Raw genomic sequence first — 16,054 nt, 5'->3', positions numbered from 1 at the left:
AAGCTAAATGTTAGTTTAATTTTTATTTCTCAGTTGTTCTGGGCTTCGAGAGTAACAAATCCACTTTGAAGTTTGGACTGAAGATCAGTGAAGTTGGTTCCATTTTTGTAATAGTTTGTAGAAGTTGTTTTGTATTTGTATGCGGAATTTGTATGCGGAATTTGTTTCAACTTATTTGTAGAATCAAACACAGTGTTAGTTGTGTTTCCACACAACTGCTTTCCAAACCCTCTGAGAGGACAGTTGTATCTGTTTTACAGTAGCACTTGAGTGCCTCAGTAGAGCCAAGCACCCCACAGCTGAAGTGAAGTAATTGTAAATATGATGGAAGGTTGTTCTCCCCACCACTTCATTTTATTTAAGATGCTAGAGTGAACTGGGACAGACAAAAGAAAGAGGAGCATTTGTAAATTGGAAAACTGTCCTGGTTTGTTATTGGACTGTTTTGGGAGGGTAGCATCCAGCTTTAATATCTCTCCCCACTGCCCAGGACCTCTACCTTCAATGAACATTAAAATGACCCTTGTCTTGAGTTTTAGCTACAAGTGGTTGGGGGTTAAACACCTCAATGGCAGTGTGTTTCTTTCACAAATGTTATATGCTCACTTGCCTTTCTGAAATGTCCATGTAACTGAAATGTTTTACCTGCCACATCTTCCAAGTTGTCTCTTCAGATGAAGAAGTAGCTCTTTTATAGCTAGGTAGGACTTCCATTTTCTGGTTCACCTGTGTCACCTGTTGTTGTGTTCTTGACTCTTAGAATTCCCCATATGGTTGAGGGTGAGGGGGGAAAAAACAAATAATCTGTGTAACCATCTTTGTACAGAACTGTTCATGTGCTGCAGAAGATTTTGATGACTTAGTGCACCTACTTGAATGTGGCAGCTGTTGTTTACCAAGTGGATCCCCAAGTGCTGCCATACTAAACTTTGGGGTAGTATCACAAGAACTCTTCAGTTGTTATATGGCTTTCAGCAAAGATCAGCCTTATTTTTTAAAAAAAAGTTTTTTAAGCCATAATGTTATGCTACCTCCACACAGGACAGCAGCACAGCTGCAGTCCTCATGCCTTTTGCATTACAGGGCTTGTGCTGGATACTGGTGGTCTGAAGTTCTCGATTTGATTGCTGTACATCTCCCAACAAACCTGCAACCCCTCTGACCTTTTCTAGATTGTTTCTGGATGGTGATGATACTTTATATGTGGGTAATGCAGGTGAGCATTGTGTGTTGAACAAAGAGCTATAGTGCAATACTAAGAGGTTGTGTTTTGGATGTGTTTAGCTGTTTAATGTAAGTAGAGTTCTCAGGCTTTAAAACTTAAAGCTCCTGAAAGCAACATGTCCATGTTTTGTGTTGGATATATACCTACATTTTTTATGATTCCCCTTTTGTATTTAAAAAGTATGACTTGCTGCAGTGAATCTCTTGTTGTCTTCTAAAGTGCTCAATAAAAATGTGTATCAATTCCTCTTGGATATTTAAATAAAATCAATTTTGTGAACTACATCATTGTGACTGAGGTTCCAGGCACAGTCACTTGTCACCATCAGAAAACCTGTAGTGCAATACACGTGGTTTGATACTAAACTCTGAGCAAACTTTCTGGACAGTAGTTATAACTGCATTCTTTTAACTTTTGTTCTTATAAGATTATCAGAGCAACATGGACTGATTCAAAATCTATTTAGTCTTTAAAAGCTGTTGAGGCAATATCATCCTAAAATAAATAACATACTGATTGGGTGAGGTACTATCTAAAAATTGGCCACAGTCTTGGTGCACTTTTTTTTAGTTGTATCTTGCCCTTTTGAGATGCAGTCCTGCAACTGTCCAGCTCAGTTCTATTCATATTTTGGTGGCACTGCTCCTTCTGTGTTTTACCATTTTCAAAAGATGAGCTAAATCCCAATTTAGGTCTTAAGGAAGAGATTCCATCTTCTGTGTCTTCATCACTACACTCCTTCGAGAAACAGTCAGATTTATTTGGATTATTTAAATACAATATGGTGGACTTGGCAGTGCTGGGTTAACAGTTGTACTCAATGATTCTTAAGGTCTTTTTCAACCAAAAGTATTCCATTATTCACCTCCTTCAGTGGTTGTCACTTCTAGACAGGTGTTTTCATGCTGCTGTGACGTTGCTCTGAGAGCTGGATTGAACAACTCAGTAGCAGGTACTCATAATGTCTGTGTTGAGCTTAAAACTATCTTGCTCCACTGTAGAGATCCCTGGTGGGTTTTTTGTGAGGAGTTTACATGCTAGGAGGGGTACAAGGGAATCCTCACAGTGCCTATGAAGTGAGCCAAAATATTGACTCACATTCAGGAGAAGTCTTTTTACTCAGATATCTGAAGAAGTGTAAAGTTTGGTTTTTTTCTAGTAATACCGAGAAGATGAGGATACAAGCCAGTAAGCTGTTTCTTTCCTCCTCTTCTTCCCAACACACTTTTCCTCCTCCAAAACTTTTTGCAGGAAAATGAGTGCACCTCATGGGGCTGAGTAAAGAACCTGCTGGTTCTCGAAGAGTGAGCAAGAGGTGGAGGTTGCTGAACTATTGCTGATAGTAAGTTTGCTGAAGATAATGAAGACAAACTCTGTGGGTTTCATATGACCTTCATACAAGATTTACAAATGATGTATCTGAAGTGACAGTAGGTCAGAGACAGCAGGATGTCACTAGAAGCTCATCTTCCACTAAAACCTAAAAAGAACCATGAAAGAAACCAACAAACAGGAGAAAGGCTGAGGCAGCAGGTCAGATGGAACAAGCCAGCAGTGATTGCTTGACTCTTCACCTCCATGTCTGAGGTAACAGTGAGGAAAGTCTGATCTCACCTGAGCCCTGCCAGTTACAAATATTTCCTCAGCTGTTTTGCTGCTATGGCTTTGACCCATAAGTGAAGGTAAGCAGTTCAGAAGTCATTAAATTGTCAGTTAATTAGCAGTTCTGTTGTATTTTCTTCCAATAAGGCCCAACCAACAAGCTCTCTCTAGAGGAGAGGTCAGCTGGGATGTTTGGTGCAGCAGGGAAGGGATGGACTATTTACAGGCAGGTAAAAAAAAAAACAAAATGGAATGTAATGCAATTGTCTGTCATTTAGGAGCAACTGAGACTCCTTCCCCTTGCATGGGCCTTGAGTACCCTTCAAGAAGGACTTGTTCACTATAGAGGCCTTGAGCTTGCTTGTCCCCATTGCAGCAGAAGCCTTAGGCATTTTCTGCACATGCTCAAGGAGTCTGCAGGATACAGCCTTGACTTTAAGGAGGAAGCTCCATTGAGGAAGAGCTACTGCAGAACCTGGGAGCCACTATCAACTCCTAGTACTAGGGACCAACCTCTGAAGATGTTTTGTATTGGCAAAAAATACCACCCCAAAATAGGATTTTTTTCACACAAAGGAGACAAGGTCAGCTGAACTGCTCTTGTGGCCCTTTAAGGCTAATGCTGGTATAAACAAACTCTGCAGGGAGGTGACAACCATTTGGAGAAAAATAAAGGAGGTCTGTGAGATATCCTGGCACATTTCTATTTGAAAAGCTCAAAATGTTCTCTCCATTACTTTGAAGATTAAATATGGTATAGACTCGGGAATGGGCTTTGTGCAAGGGCTGTTTTTAAGCCTTTTAAAAAGATTACACTTTTTTTGTGCACAGGAAGGTCAGGGCAGCAGGAGAAGAAATTCTAGAGGAACAAAGAGTCTGGATTAGGGCAAAATGACTGCAATAAAGAGACAGAAGGATGGAGAACTGGTTTGGAATGAGAAGTAAAAACTTGGGAGAAGCCAGTGATTGCAGAAGATGGAAAAGGTGAGACCCCTTCTAAGTATTGGGTGAGTCCTACATCTCATAATTTTCCTGCTGTTAACAAACATTTAAATCCCTATGCAAAACTTCAGTTTTTTGACCTGTTTCTGTAACTACATATGAAGGACCATTGTTGTCCTTTAAAAGAGGTGATTATAATCAATCAAAACTTCCAGCCTTTCTGAGAGTATACCCAGGCATCAATAAAATGACACACAAAAGAATGTTTATGTGTTTCTGTGCATGTTTTTGAACCACATTGCTCTCAGTGTCTTGGTTCCAGGCATCCTGAACATGAGAGGTATTTGCTCTTCTCTCTGCCTCAGTTTCCATTTCACAAAGCAGGGGTGATAACACCACTCCATCAAATGGGGGCATTCTACAGAAACGTTGTGCCACAACACAAGTGTTTCCTCAACTTCACTGAGTGCTACAAAAACCACTCTGAAGAAGTGAATGCCCTATTCAGAGCAATATTTGAAAAGAATACTTAACCATAGTTGATAAAAAGGAAAAAGAAGATATTAAATAAGTGGTTGTGAACAGTGTCCTCATCAGGGCATCATCAAAAACTAATGTGTAATCTCATAACTGAATGTTGTGTCATTCATGTACACAATGGGAAGCAAAATTAAGAGTGACATGGCAGTCTCACTTTTTAATATTATTGTTCTTTTAAAAGCAGTGTTTACATCTGTTACACAACATTGGCTTTTCCTCAGTATCACAAAAGTATTGACTACAGAGAAACGTAATCAGAGAAATGTATTGAAGTAATGGGGAAACTATAACAGAGTGCAAGATTTCAAGCAGGCTACAGTTGCCCAAAACATTTTTTAATTTTAAGCTGAGATGCAAGTTCCTCTATGGAAATTTTCCAAATGTTTTCATCCATGAGATTTTTCTCAAAATGCATCAGCATTGTTACGAACCCAGCCAGCTTTAGCATATGTTTTTAGAATTCCAAGTATTCCATACTGATTGTAAAATTTCACTTATCTGAGTAGCTAAGACATATAAAAACATAAAGTAGAGGGTGAAAGGTGGCTTTTCCTTTCTTATGATATTTTTCTGAAACAAGTCCAGAAGAATCTTTTGAAGGATGTCCTATTGCTTGTTTTGCTCTCTAGGTAGCAGATCAGGCAGCCAGCACTGGCTACAGTAAGCTGCAGGCACAGGCACAGATGCACAGAAAACCAATTAGAAAGTTGTGAACTTACTAAGATTTTACTGATTTGATTTGTACTGTGTTTTCTGCCACTCATATCTCCTTTCTCCAGCTTGTCAATCCAGGCACTAATGCATGAAATGTTCAGACTCCTGTTGCCAGCTGCAGGACCTGGTGACTGCAGATTTGTTTTCCTTCCTGCAACTCTTCAAGATCAGGTTGGATGAGGCTTTGAGGAGTTCTGGAGGAGGTGTCCCTGCCATTGCAGGGGGGATGGAGCTAGATGATCTTTAACATCCTTCCTACCCAAACCACTCAGTGATTCTACGATCTGTTCTACAGGAGTCACACATCCCACTTTCTGTTGCCATCACAGGTAGAAATGTTTTTGTGGCTCACTGGGAATGACAGAGTCTGGTGCTGAGTGACCACTGGATACTGGCACTGGCAGTGAGTGGTGTTCCCAGGATTCACAGGGAAGAGTAATAACAGCAAGCAATTCCCTTTCCCTTCCTTCACTCCCTCCCTGTCCCAGATGGTGTTTAATATTTCATCAGACGTAACCAAAATAGAAACAACTGATCTATAAGAAATTCAGTGATTTTTCATAATTATTACATTTAGAAGGCTTAGAAAATGGCATCTGGAAAGGAAAGTTGGAAGAGCTTTCATTTTTGCAGAAATGAGTAGGGAGAAGAATGATCTTCTCAAAAATCAGAATAGAGAAAGACAGCTCTTCACAAAGGACATGAAATAGATGCCATCAGATTAATTTGTGCAAGTGACATTTTGGCTTAAATGCCTAGCAAAGGCTTTACTTGCAAAACCTTTGACTGAGGGTACATTTTATCTTCACAGTACTAATGCTAAAAAGTGTCACATCACCAGGAGTGGTGTCATGAACCACAGACGGGGAAAAGTCTCAAGAGAAGGAGGAACTGAAAGCTGGAAGCTAAAAACCTTGTCTGAATTTAACAATTGCAAGAAAGACTTCAAGGGCCTGTTTCCTCCCACCGTGTGCTGTTCAGAATAGCACCAGCTGCCAAGTAAAACTGGCATCATCTTTGTTCTCCTTCAAGGTCTCTGCATAATTCTACGTGGAGAAAATTAATAAAAACCCAGGAGCACTTTTAGAAACACAGAATTAACATTCATAAATTCATAGAACTTATAAGTTAATTTTCACAGGCCCGTTGCCTTATGGTATTTCTCAAGGAAATAGAAACATAAGAAGACTGTGTAATACAAATAATGCCACTGTGTAATAGACAATATACAGCAAATCATGAAAGTTGTGGACCCAACCAATGAAGGTTTTGGAGACATTAATTGAGTTCCCTTATTCATATGCCAGGTGATGCATTCTCCAAACTCAGTTAATTTTTCCACAAAACTGGACTCAGGCTATGTGGACCTCCTTGCAATGAGCAGCTGTGCAGTGTCTGTGCTGTCAGATCCTGCAGACACCACTCTGCTGTGTCCACAATCCATGTGTGAAAGCTCCAGGGGAAACAACAGGGCCAGGACCAAAGGAATGACCAATGCTACTAACCCAGGAGATGAATGACAGCAGGTAAACTGGTGAGTTCTGGGCCAGAGCGTAAAGCTGTCAGCAGAAATGATGCCAAGAGGGTGCTGGTGCACCCCACCAGCTCTGCATGACCTTTTCAATGTCCTTCTCATGTTTGCTGTTTGACCAGCAAGAGAAGATGAGACAGACATTCTGCTGCACCAGTCTGAGCTGTTGGATGAGCAGCACTGGCAGAGATGTGCCAGTGTCCTCCACAGGTAACTGAGATAAATGACTGAGATAAATAACCATGGTGGTTGCTTCTCCAGAGAAGTTTTGAGACCCTGTGGTGTGATGGCCACAGGGTCATAGCATGTCACCTGTACCATCAGTCTTCCCTCACACCAACAGGAGAACAGTCTGTATCTATAAAGATACTGAAAGGAAAGGAAGCAAAAAAAACCACAGGCCTTGCCTAGGATTTATGGAAGCAGATTTTGTGGGAGAAGATAGGCTTAATAATAATTGTTGTCTCTTAAACGGTATAGAACACTTGCTTAGAAAACCAGATAAAAGTTACCTGCCCTTTCTATAGTACCTCATGTTAAATTGTGATTCATTAAATTCCAGAGGGGAAAGAAGAAAGGCCTTCCCACACATGGTCCTTACAGAGCAGCCAGACCCTTCCCACAGCAAAGTCCCCCACAGACTTACTCTTGCAGCTCTGCTTCTCTAAGGGTAGCTACTAAGCCTTCCATCTGATGCCCTTTTCAAAACACTGCACAAATACCAAAAATAAAAAGGTAGCAAAAAGTCCAGCTGCAGCAGGCAGACACCCAGAGAAAGGAAAATGACAGAATATCCACCCTGTGCATATTTCTCATTTTCTTATCAGTCAGACCACCCCTTTGCACTCAGGGACGTGGCATCTGCATGCTGTGTAGGAACCAATGGCTGTATTTACACTTGACAAGAACCTGTTGGTTTGCAACAGAGCTGAGGTAGAACCAAAAACAGACCACCCATGAAGCCTGGATGCTCAATTTAAATTGCCCAGGATGTGATGTTTTTGGAATAATTTCCATCATACTGCACTTGGCTTGCTCAGAGCACACACACACACCCCACACACACACCGATTTCAGCAGCATCAGTGAATGAAAAATATTTCTCCAGAATCCCAAATCAGACATGAAGAAAAAGAAAAATAGCTAATTAGGAAACACTCATGAGAAATCATGCTGTGCAGTGTTAAGTAATTTGCAGCACAGTGTGATACAGAGCTAGCAAGGGCAACATTTCTGGTGCTTTTAGGATGGGCTCGACTTCTTGCACGCTTCTGGCCTATTGTTTGTAAAATTGTACCTCTGCTGGCCACTGGCCATATGTTCATCTCTAGACCAAGCCATGAGGGCTGACTGTCCAATCTGCCTCTTTTCTTACTACCAGGTCCACCCTTCCTGTCCACTGTACATAAACCAAACACCTTCAGTGTTTCTTACGCCCCCTCTGTGCCCAGATACAGCATGGGTGAGTCTGGAGGTGAAAGATTCTCCTCCCATTGCAAGGGGACATGATCCAGAGCTGGAACTGCAGAGCCTTGATCAGACATGGAGGTGTACATGTGTCCTTAGGGACATGGTTTAGTGGTGACTTGGCCATGCTTGGTTAACAGTTGGACTTGATGATCTTAAAGATCTTTTCTCACCAAAATGATTCTACGACTCAGTAAGATGCATCTGGAACAACCATGGCTGTGAGTGGGCATTTGAAGATTTTGTCTGCTGGAGTTACAGCAAGTTTCTACATACGTGGCTCTCTTCAAAGCACAGTAATGGCAGCCAAAGAAGGCAAATATGAAGGTGGCAAATGGTTACCTTCAGCTTCATAAAGAACATCTTACTGAGTTCATACCATGAACTCCTGGCCCTAAAATTTAATCAAAGGATCTAGTTACAGATTCCATTATAACACATCCACAAAAATAATTGTGCCCTATTCACTGAAAGGGAATAAAAAAACAACCCTTGGTGTAAAACATAGCTTAGTCCAAATGATTCTGGCTTGGCAAAGATGGTTTAAAGCACTGGGCAGGCAAAGCATCACTGGAGGTTTACGACTGGGCTAGTCTGTCCCTCAGCCCCAATCAATCATTACCTGCAACCTCTCTCACACCAAAAGCTCCCTCAGATGAAGCTCCCAGTACATCCAACTTTCCCAGTAGGACATACAGCAGTCAGAGGGGTCCCCAGAATGTTGGGAAGTTAGCTGGCACAGGAGCTGCCATGGCAGTACATCCTTTTCCAGCAGGTAAACTGAGAGACTTTTTGCCCTCAAAGTTTTAGGCCCTTCAGTACCTGAATTGTCTGGTGCCTGTGGGATGCACAGAGTGTGAACTCCTGAAGGTCTCTGATGATGGTGAGTATCACGAATCAAAACCACTACTCAGACAAAATGCTGCCAACACACTAAAAGCAGCAATTTATGGGCAAGAAAGAAACTCTGGATACCTCACTCAATTGAGATGTCATTACACAACAAACAGAATAACCACAATGAAAGTCTTTGTGCTTGAGTCTTTTAAGAGACAGATGTCCTGGGAAAAAAACAAGACAAAAAGAAAAGATGGAACAGAAAAAAAGAGTACTAAAGCAGAGAAAGATGAATAAAAAATGCAAAGTACAGTTTTTCCTCTGCTCTTTGGTAAGACTGACAACAGCAGAATCATATTTGCAAACCCCTTGCTTCAGCCTTCTGCAGAGTTGCCCAGCCCTGTGCCCACTCAGCTCTCCCCAGCTGGCAAGTGATGCTGTGGGGACAGAGCCACGACCATGCTGGCCTAGCAGAAGCCACAAGAGGCTTGGGGATGTGCACAGGAGTGGAGATGCTTTGAAGGACTGGAGTAGAAAGTTTGAGCAAAATCAAACTTTCAGAAGCAGATTTCCAGTCAGACTTCCTCTCTCCAGTCACTGGTGATCAAATGAGAAAGAATCCTGCAAATATTGGGCATTATACAAAGATTTGAAACATTGAGTTTCCCTAAGGGCAGCTTCTTAAAATAACCCAACCCACAAGTAGAAATTGTTTTCCCTTTCTGAAGCCAGGTTACTCTATAGGTAAACCAAACAGTAGGTGTGACTATTTCCTGCTCTGAGAAGAAAGGATGCTTTTGGGAAGGCTGTCTTGATCTCTCACTCACCTCCTTCTTCCCAAACAAGGAAGTTCTTCTGTTCATCATGAGCTTAAGCTGAGAAAAGTAATTCCAGAAATCCAAGTAAAGAAAGATTTTTATTAATTATTACAAATTAACAAATGTGTAGCCTTTATTTTTTTTTTTCAACATTTATGAAACTGTGACAAAATTATGGTGGGGAGAAGACAGCCTTGGCTTCCTGACCTCTCCTCATGCCATTCCCTTCCCTTGTGTCCTGCCTCCTCCTTCCTCCACACACCCCACTCTTCTCAGCATCCTCCTCACTGCTCTTCTCTTTGCGACCAGTGAGTCAACACTTGCTGATAGAAACTGCACATAAACCCAGACCATTTTTCTTTTTACACACAGAACCAAATGTAGTATCTGATTTGTTGGTTTATCCCTTGACCATATGTGCACATGCATATTTTTCCTCTCTTGGGGAAATATTTTAGTATCTGGGAGAAATGTTTAAATCCTATCACATTTTAGAATATGATAAGGATGGCTACAAGGAGTTTTGAGGGACTCAAAAATTAAATTTGAGCTTCACAGTTACAAGGAAGGATGAAGCAAGAGGAAAAATGAAAGTATAATGTCCACAGAACAGACTTTGGAAGGGATGGGCTAACTTCCCAAACTCTGATGAAGAGGGTTTTCCAATATCTCTCTCACTTGTGGAGCAAAAATGGGTTGAGGCCCCTGCTTCTTTCTCATGCTCTGGCATGGTCCTTTAAATCTTCCTGTGCTGTACTTACATGAACTTCCTCTTTTAAGTGCATAATACTAGATTTTCAAGTACTCAACATTTCAAAAGGTTAATTTGTAGGTAAAGAGATGGAATCTGCTGTCACTGGGCTGGGGAGTGTGGTTCACAGGCTTGGCACATCTGGGATCTCCAGTAGAATTAGAATTTGTATGAGGAGAGGAGAAGGAGAGGGAGAGGAAAGAGAATAATTTCAGTTGGAAGGGACAGTGATCATCTGCCTGACCAGTTCACAGCTGACATGTTGCAAATGTTAAAGGAGAAAATGGGACACGGCTTAAGGAGTATAAGCAGGCAGGAGGAAAGGTTTGACTGTCCCTATCAATAACACAAAGTACTCTGACTCACAGGGCCTTGACACAGGGTGGTAAAATAGCCCTGGATTCAAAGTGAAGGACTGCTAACACCTTGTGAAAGGACAGGCTGGCTGCCAGGAGTGGGAGGCACTTCAGTCTCTTTAAATACTCAGGTGTGAAAGACCTACATGAGAACTAAAATTAGTTAAGAATTATAAGTTTATTACAGGACACTGGGAAAAGCAGTTTGTTGTGGGGTTTTTTGTTTGTTTGTTTTTTCCTGATTATTGTAATTTATAAATAAGATCTTTCTTGCTTCACTGCTGGCTGCTGCAAGTTGAATTGGCCACTCTGGTGTGACATTTGGGCTCCTTTCCACAGCACAGGACATGTTATTGCTTTCCTGTGTTATACAAGGCACAGAATTTGAAATGCCCATTTCTTTCATCATTCCAAATCAGATTTTCTTCTTCTAAGAACATGAAGTTCTGCAAACTGCTACAGATAGATGCAGCCACATGACTTTTCTTAGCCACCCCAAAAGGGATACATCTCTTGAGTCTTCAAATGCTCCAAAATTGTGCAATCACCAGGGGATGTATCTTGTACAGAAATGTTCCACTTTTATTACTTGCTAGCAGAGGTAGCATCTGTTCTCTCAAAGCAGTACATTTATGAAATAAATTTAGAGAGCTAACGTTTTAGTTGGGATGAAATGTCCCAAATGTTTGATCTGTGAAGTACCCAGATGCTTTACAGGGTAAGAGAGCCAGATTCAAAGGCAAATTAAGAAAAAGTCAAACTGTAGGATCCTTTAGCTGTCACTGGACAATAATGCAAATGTGCTCTGATCAAAGCATCCCAGTCAAGCTCAGAATAGTGTTTAATTACCCATTCTCCAATCATGGATGGCAATTCAAACATTGTCCAAACTAGCTTTTTGGATTTTAGCTCTACATTTGAAGAAAAGCTATCTGAATATTCATTACTTTATCTTAAGAAGAAAAAAAAAAATCTATGCAATTTAGCACTGGTGTCAGATGCTGAGCTAACAGGTTGGTGTTCACCATTTACTTATGCAAAGAACAGGCATCCATTTTTCTGCAACTCTTCAACTTAAGGAAAGGAGGAGGGAGGCCTGACGTGATTAGACAGTTGCTTTAGTGTTTCAGTGCCAGCAAAACAGACACGTAGCCCCAGTGGTAAAAAGGTGTAGTCATGAGGGCAATACACATGCAGAGAATCCTGGCCTGCAAGCCAACCCAAAGTCAACTTGACAAAGAGAATTTCTTCCTGGGAAGAGCTTGCAGCATTCTTCTCTGTAGGGGTTACACACCACTGTCATCAGCCCTGCATCAACCTCCTGTAGAAAGTCCTTCTTGCTTTCATCATGTGAGGTTGTAGGAGTCCCTAAGCAGTCCAAGGCTCTTCCCTCCATTTTAGCTGAATCTCTGTGTGATAATTATGGGCTTCCTGGGGCCACCCTTTAGCTCACAGCTACTATTGGCTCAACTGCAGAGATGTCTGTCTTTCCTGACTGGATGTTGGAAGCCGATGGAAGGACATGGGAAGCCTGCAACCTCTTAAAGTTGCCATTTTCTGGCCAAGCCAATCTGTGGGATGTGACCACAAAGGGAAGTGTCTGTTCTGTGGGCTCAGGAGGTTTTCTGCAGATGTTGAACAAAGCCTTCAGTTCGGATCGGAAGCTGTCATTGAGCCAGCAGTAGATGAAGGGATTGTAGCAGGTGCTGCTCATGGCAAACCAATGAAAGGCAAAGTACAGGGCGTTGTTGGTGTGGATGGTCTGGCTGGAGAGGAGGATGACATAGCAATTCAAGGGGAACCAGCAGACTGCAAAGAGGATGACAACAAGTAGCAGCATCTTTATGGTCTTCTTATTCTTTCTGCGAAGGGCCAGGTACTGCTCAGTGGTGACGTCCCCAATGACGTTGCGCAGCCAGAGCTTCTTGGCCACCGTGGTGTAGGCAGCAGAGATGATCAGAAGAGGCAGCACATAGAGCAGAATGAAGGTTGTCAAGTCGAGATACTGCCAAAAGAGGTCAGCAGGCTCAGGGAAATCCGGCAGACACAGGCACCGGGTAACTTCCTCACTGCAAGTGGTGACACCGGGCAGGGGGTGAGAGCAGATACAGCCAGGAGGGGTGGGAGAAATGCCTCAGAAAGAAGGAGGTAGGTGAGAGAGGGCTACAGCCATAAAGCCCAGAGGCAGGCAGGCCCTTCTTTTATATGGAAGAGTTAATGGGGCTCTGCTGTCCAAGGATGTGAGCCACGGAGCAGCCCGAGAGCAATATGGTAATAATTTCTCATGGGCATTCATGACCTTATGATAATTTTCTGAATTTCATCAATTATGAAATTTCCAGCTGCACAGAAGCAGGTGTTTACTCTCTGTTCTTTGGCAAACAGAAACAGTCTCTGCATATAATAAGGACCTTTCCCTCATTAAAGCACTTTAGAAATCTGAAAGCTCATGACAGCATTTTATGGAACAGGCAGCTGAGGCAGATTTTTTTCATTTTTGTAGGGCTACAGAGTAGATTAAATCCCTGTTTCCCCCCATTTCTGGTCTGCCCAAGCAGATCTGATTTACCTTGTGTAAAATGCCAGTGTACAGACACAGAGGGTCCAGGCCAGATCTTCTAATTTCTTAGCTTATTTCATGTGATTAGGGTGACAGAATGAAGATAAAATAATAATAAAAAAGAAACAGGGACAGGATACCAGCCACTGCAAAAACATTCTGGTGAAAATTATAGACTAGCTCCATATTTGCCTAACATCAACATGAGCTCAGGTCTTACAGTAGAAAATGCCAAAGAATAACCACTGAGAGTTTGGCCTTCAGGGAAACTGGAGAAAAGCACAGAAAGCACATACATTCCTTACCTGTATTCAAAAATAAAGAGTTTTTGGTAGATAGCATGTGGCAGAGAAAAACAAGTTGCCATGATCCAGATTACAGAGATGTAGATAACACCTTTTGCAGTAGATATGCGAGGTTTCAGGGGGTGCATTATAACCTGTACAAAATAAAGCAATATTCAGGCTTGTATCATTTCAGGAAACAATGGTATCATTTCTTCATATATTATCTTCCAGCCCTAAATCTATTACTTAATCTAGAAATCCAGCATGCAAGCACTTCTATCTTCATCCATCTCTCACTGACTGTAAGCTGCACATGAAAGCTTGATTTTATCTTCCATGGAAATGGGAAAAGTCAGATCCCAGTCCTATCCTCCCATGTCAGCACTTGCACCTAGGTGTGAGAACTGGGTATCATTAGTGGGTGCTACTGAACTGTTCATTTCCAGGTTCAGTTTACTTAGTAGGGGAAAATGGTCTCAGACTCAGACTTGAGTGACCTCAAGAACCATGGGCTGGTGATTTAATTAGATCTCCCTGGGGGTGCTACTGACAGCCTATGTATTTTCTGAAAACTCAGAAGCTTTCTAGCAGAAAATGTCAACTGTACTGGTCTGTTTTGTGTGTCTGTCGGGCAACTCCAAGCTGACAGATAATGCCCAGCTGGCCTCAGTTTTGTACTCATTATCAATTGCAAGCCACAGCTCTGCATGTGACAAACCCCAGTATGGTACAGCCACCGCTTCAGTATTTGGGGTAACAAGGAATGCAACATCCCTGGGCAAAGGGAGACAGAAATGTAGAACTGGACAGGATGTCCCAGCATCCATGATGCTGTTCCTCCACAGGCCAGACAAACCACCCTGGCAAAGGGTTGCCCCCATTAATTCCTATCAGAATCTTGGACTTCCTCCTAATTTGAGAGCTACTGGATTACCCACAGCAGAAAAGATCCCACTCCCTAGTTGGAAGAGATCATAAGGTGATGGACATCTCCCATCTAGCTGTAGGCTTGAAACTATTCTTTCTGTCTGACAGTAAGAACTTCTCTCCTACCCTGTCAGCTCCTCACATGTCTTATATCAGCCTGGGAGCTGATATGGAAATGACATAGAATAATCCTTTCTCAATTTAATTATGCCCTCCCAAGCTTTCCATCTGTCTGCTTCAGAGAGATCTCACCTGGTACCTGTCCATGGCAATGGCTGTGAGGGTCAAGGCAGAGACGTGGAGGGAGCAGTACTGTACAAACCTACTGACATGGCACATCCCTTTCCCAAATATCCAGGTACTGTTCACAAAACGAACCTAAAAGCAGAATTTCATTACTTTTGTGCACCCACTCACACCTCCACACATTTAAAGATATCTGCAGTACCTCTGGAACATAATCCCTTGTGCTTTGTAAAAGAGACTTTAAATAGAGCAGGTTCTTGGTATAATTGTGTAACTTTCTGGCTGCTGAACTCTGAAGAGGTAGGCTAGTGCCTGGCAATATTCTCCCAGACAATACAGCAGCACAATACTGAAGTTATTTTTTCTGGTTTATTAACAGTTTGTGCTTCTGTGGTCTAACTATCAAATCAATACATTATTTTTTCTCTTTTAAGCCCTCCTTACAGGACAGAGCTGAGATGTAAGCCTTTATCTTGCTTAAAAGCAAACTACAGCTTTTCAACACAGCTTGTAAAATGATGACAAGCATTAAACTTCTTTTCAAAAGGTTTGCAGTATTACCTTGAAAGTAGAGAAGTGGAAAACAAAAAGACCAGATACTACAAAGTGGTAAGCAATTACTCTGAGGTTATTATTGTTCAATTGATTATCAGGAGCAAACAGGTAATTTCAGATCTTCAACCAGATAGCAGGAATTAGAGAAGAAAAAGATGTGGAGTATTCCAAAGACAATTCCAATAATTGTAATTTGGACTGGACAGGTATCTGCAAGATATTCATGCATTGCCTAGAGTGGAGTAAAGAAGAAAAGGCAACCAGAGCAACTGTGAAGCCTTTATGGCCCCTCTGCCCCAGTCTTACCAGTGTGAAAGGCGTGTTGAGGAGGGTGATCATGATATCAGCTACAGCCAGGTTCATAATGAACAAGCTGGTGGCAGAGTGCATGCGCTTGGTCTTGATGACAACGTGACAGACCAGGACATTGCCGAAGAGGGAGAAGACAATGATGAAGGAGTAAGCCACGATGAGTAGGGCTTTCACCGTGATGCTTTGGGACTCTGCTCCATACCGGCTCCTGCCCACGAAACTCTGCCAGTCAGCCAAGCTGTCATTATCCCAGGAAAAGAAACCCGAGATGTTTGGGGTTACAAACGGCTTCTCCAGACTCCCATTGAGCAGCAACTTTCCTGGGGTGGCAAAAGCGACGACAACCGAATCGAGGAGGGAAAGCCAGACAAAAGAGGACAACAT

At 42.1% G+C, this 16,054-nt stretch overlaps 1 protein-coding gene across 1 annotated transcript; it reads right to left on the bottom strand.

Moving 5' to 3' along the window:
* Nucleotides 1-12,227: 12,227 nt before the first annotated feature.
* On the bottom strand, nucleotides 12,228-16,054 carry GPR83 (G protein-coupled receptor 83). Its single transcript, XM_008500486.1, has 4 exons — nucleotides 15,665-16,054; nucleotides 14,810-14,935; nucleotides 13,649-13,782; nucleotides 12,228-12,852 (listed from the first exon to the last, which is right to left on the bottom strand). Exons 1-4 carry the CDS (start codon nucleotides 16,052-16,054, stop codon nucleotides 12,228-12,230), a joined length of 1,275 nt encoding a protein of 424 aa, XP_008498708.1.

The sequence above is a fragment of the Calypte anna genome, chromosome 1 (assembly GCF_003957555.1).
Source record: "Calypte anna isolate BGI_N300 chromosome 1, bCalAnn1_v1.p, whole genome shotgun sequence".
Lineage (NCBI taxonomy): Eukaryota > Metazoa > Chordata > Aves > Apodiformes > Trochilidae > Calypte > Calypte anna.
This window is presented reverse-complemented; position numbering and strand designations above follow the sequence as displayed.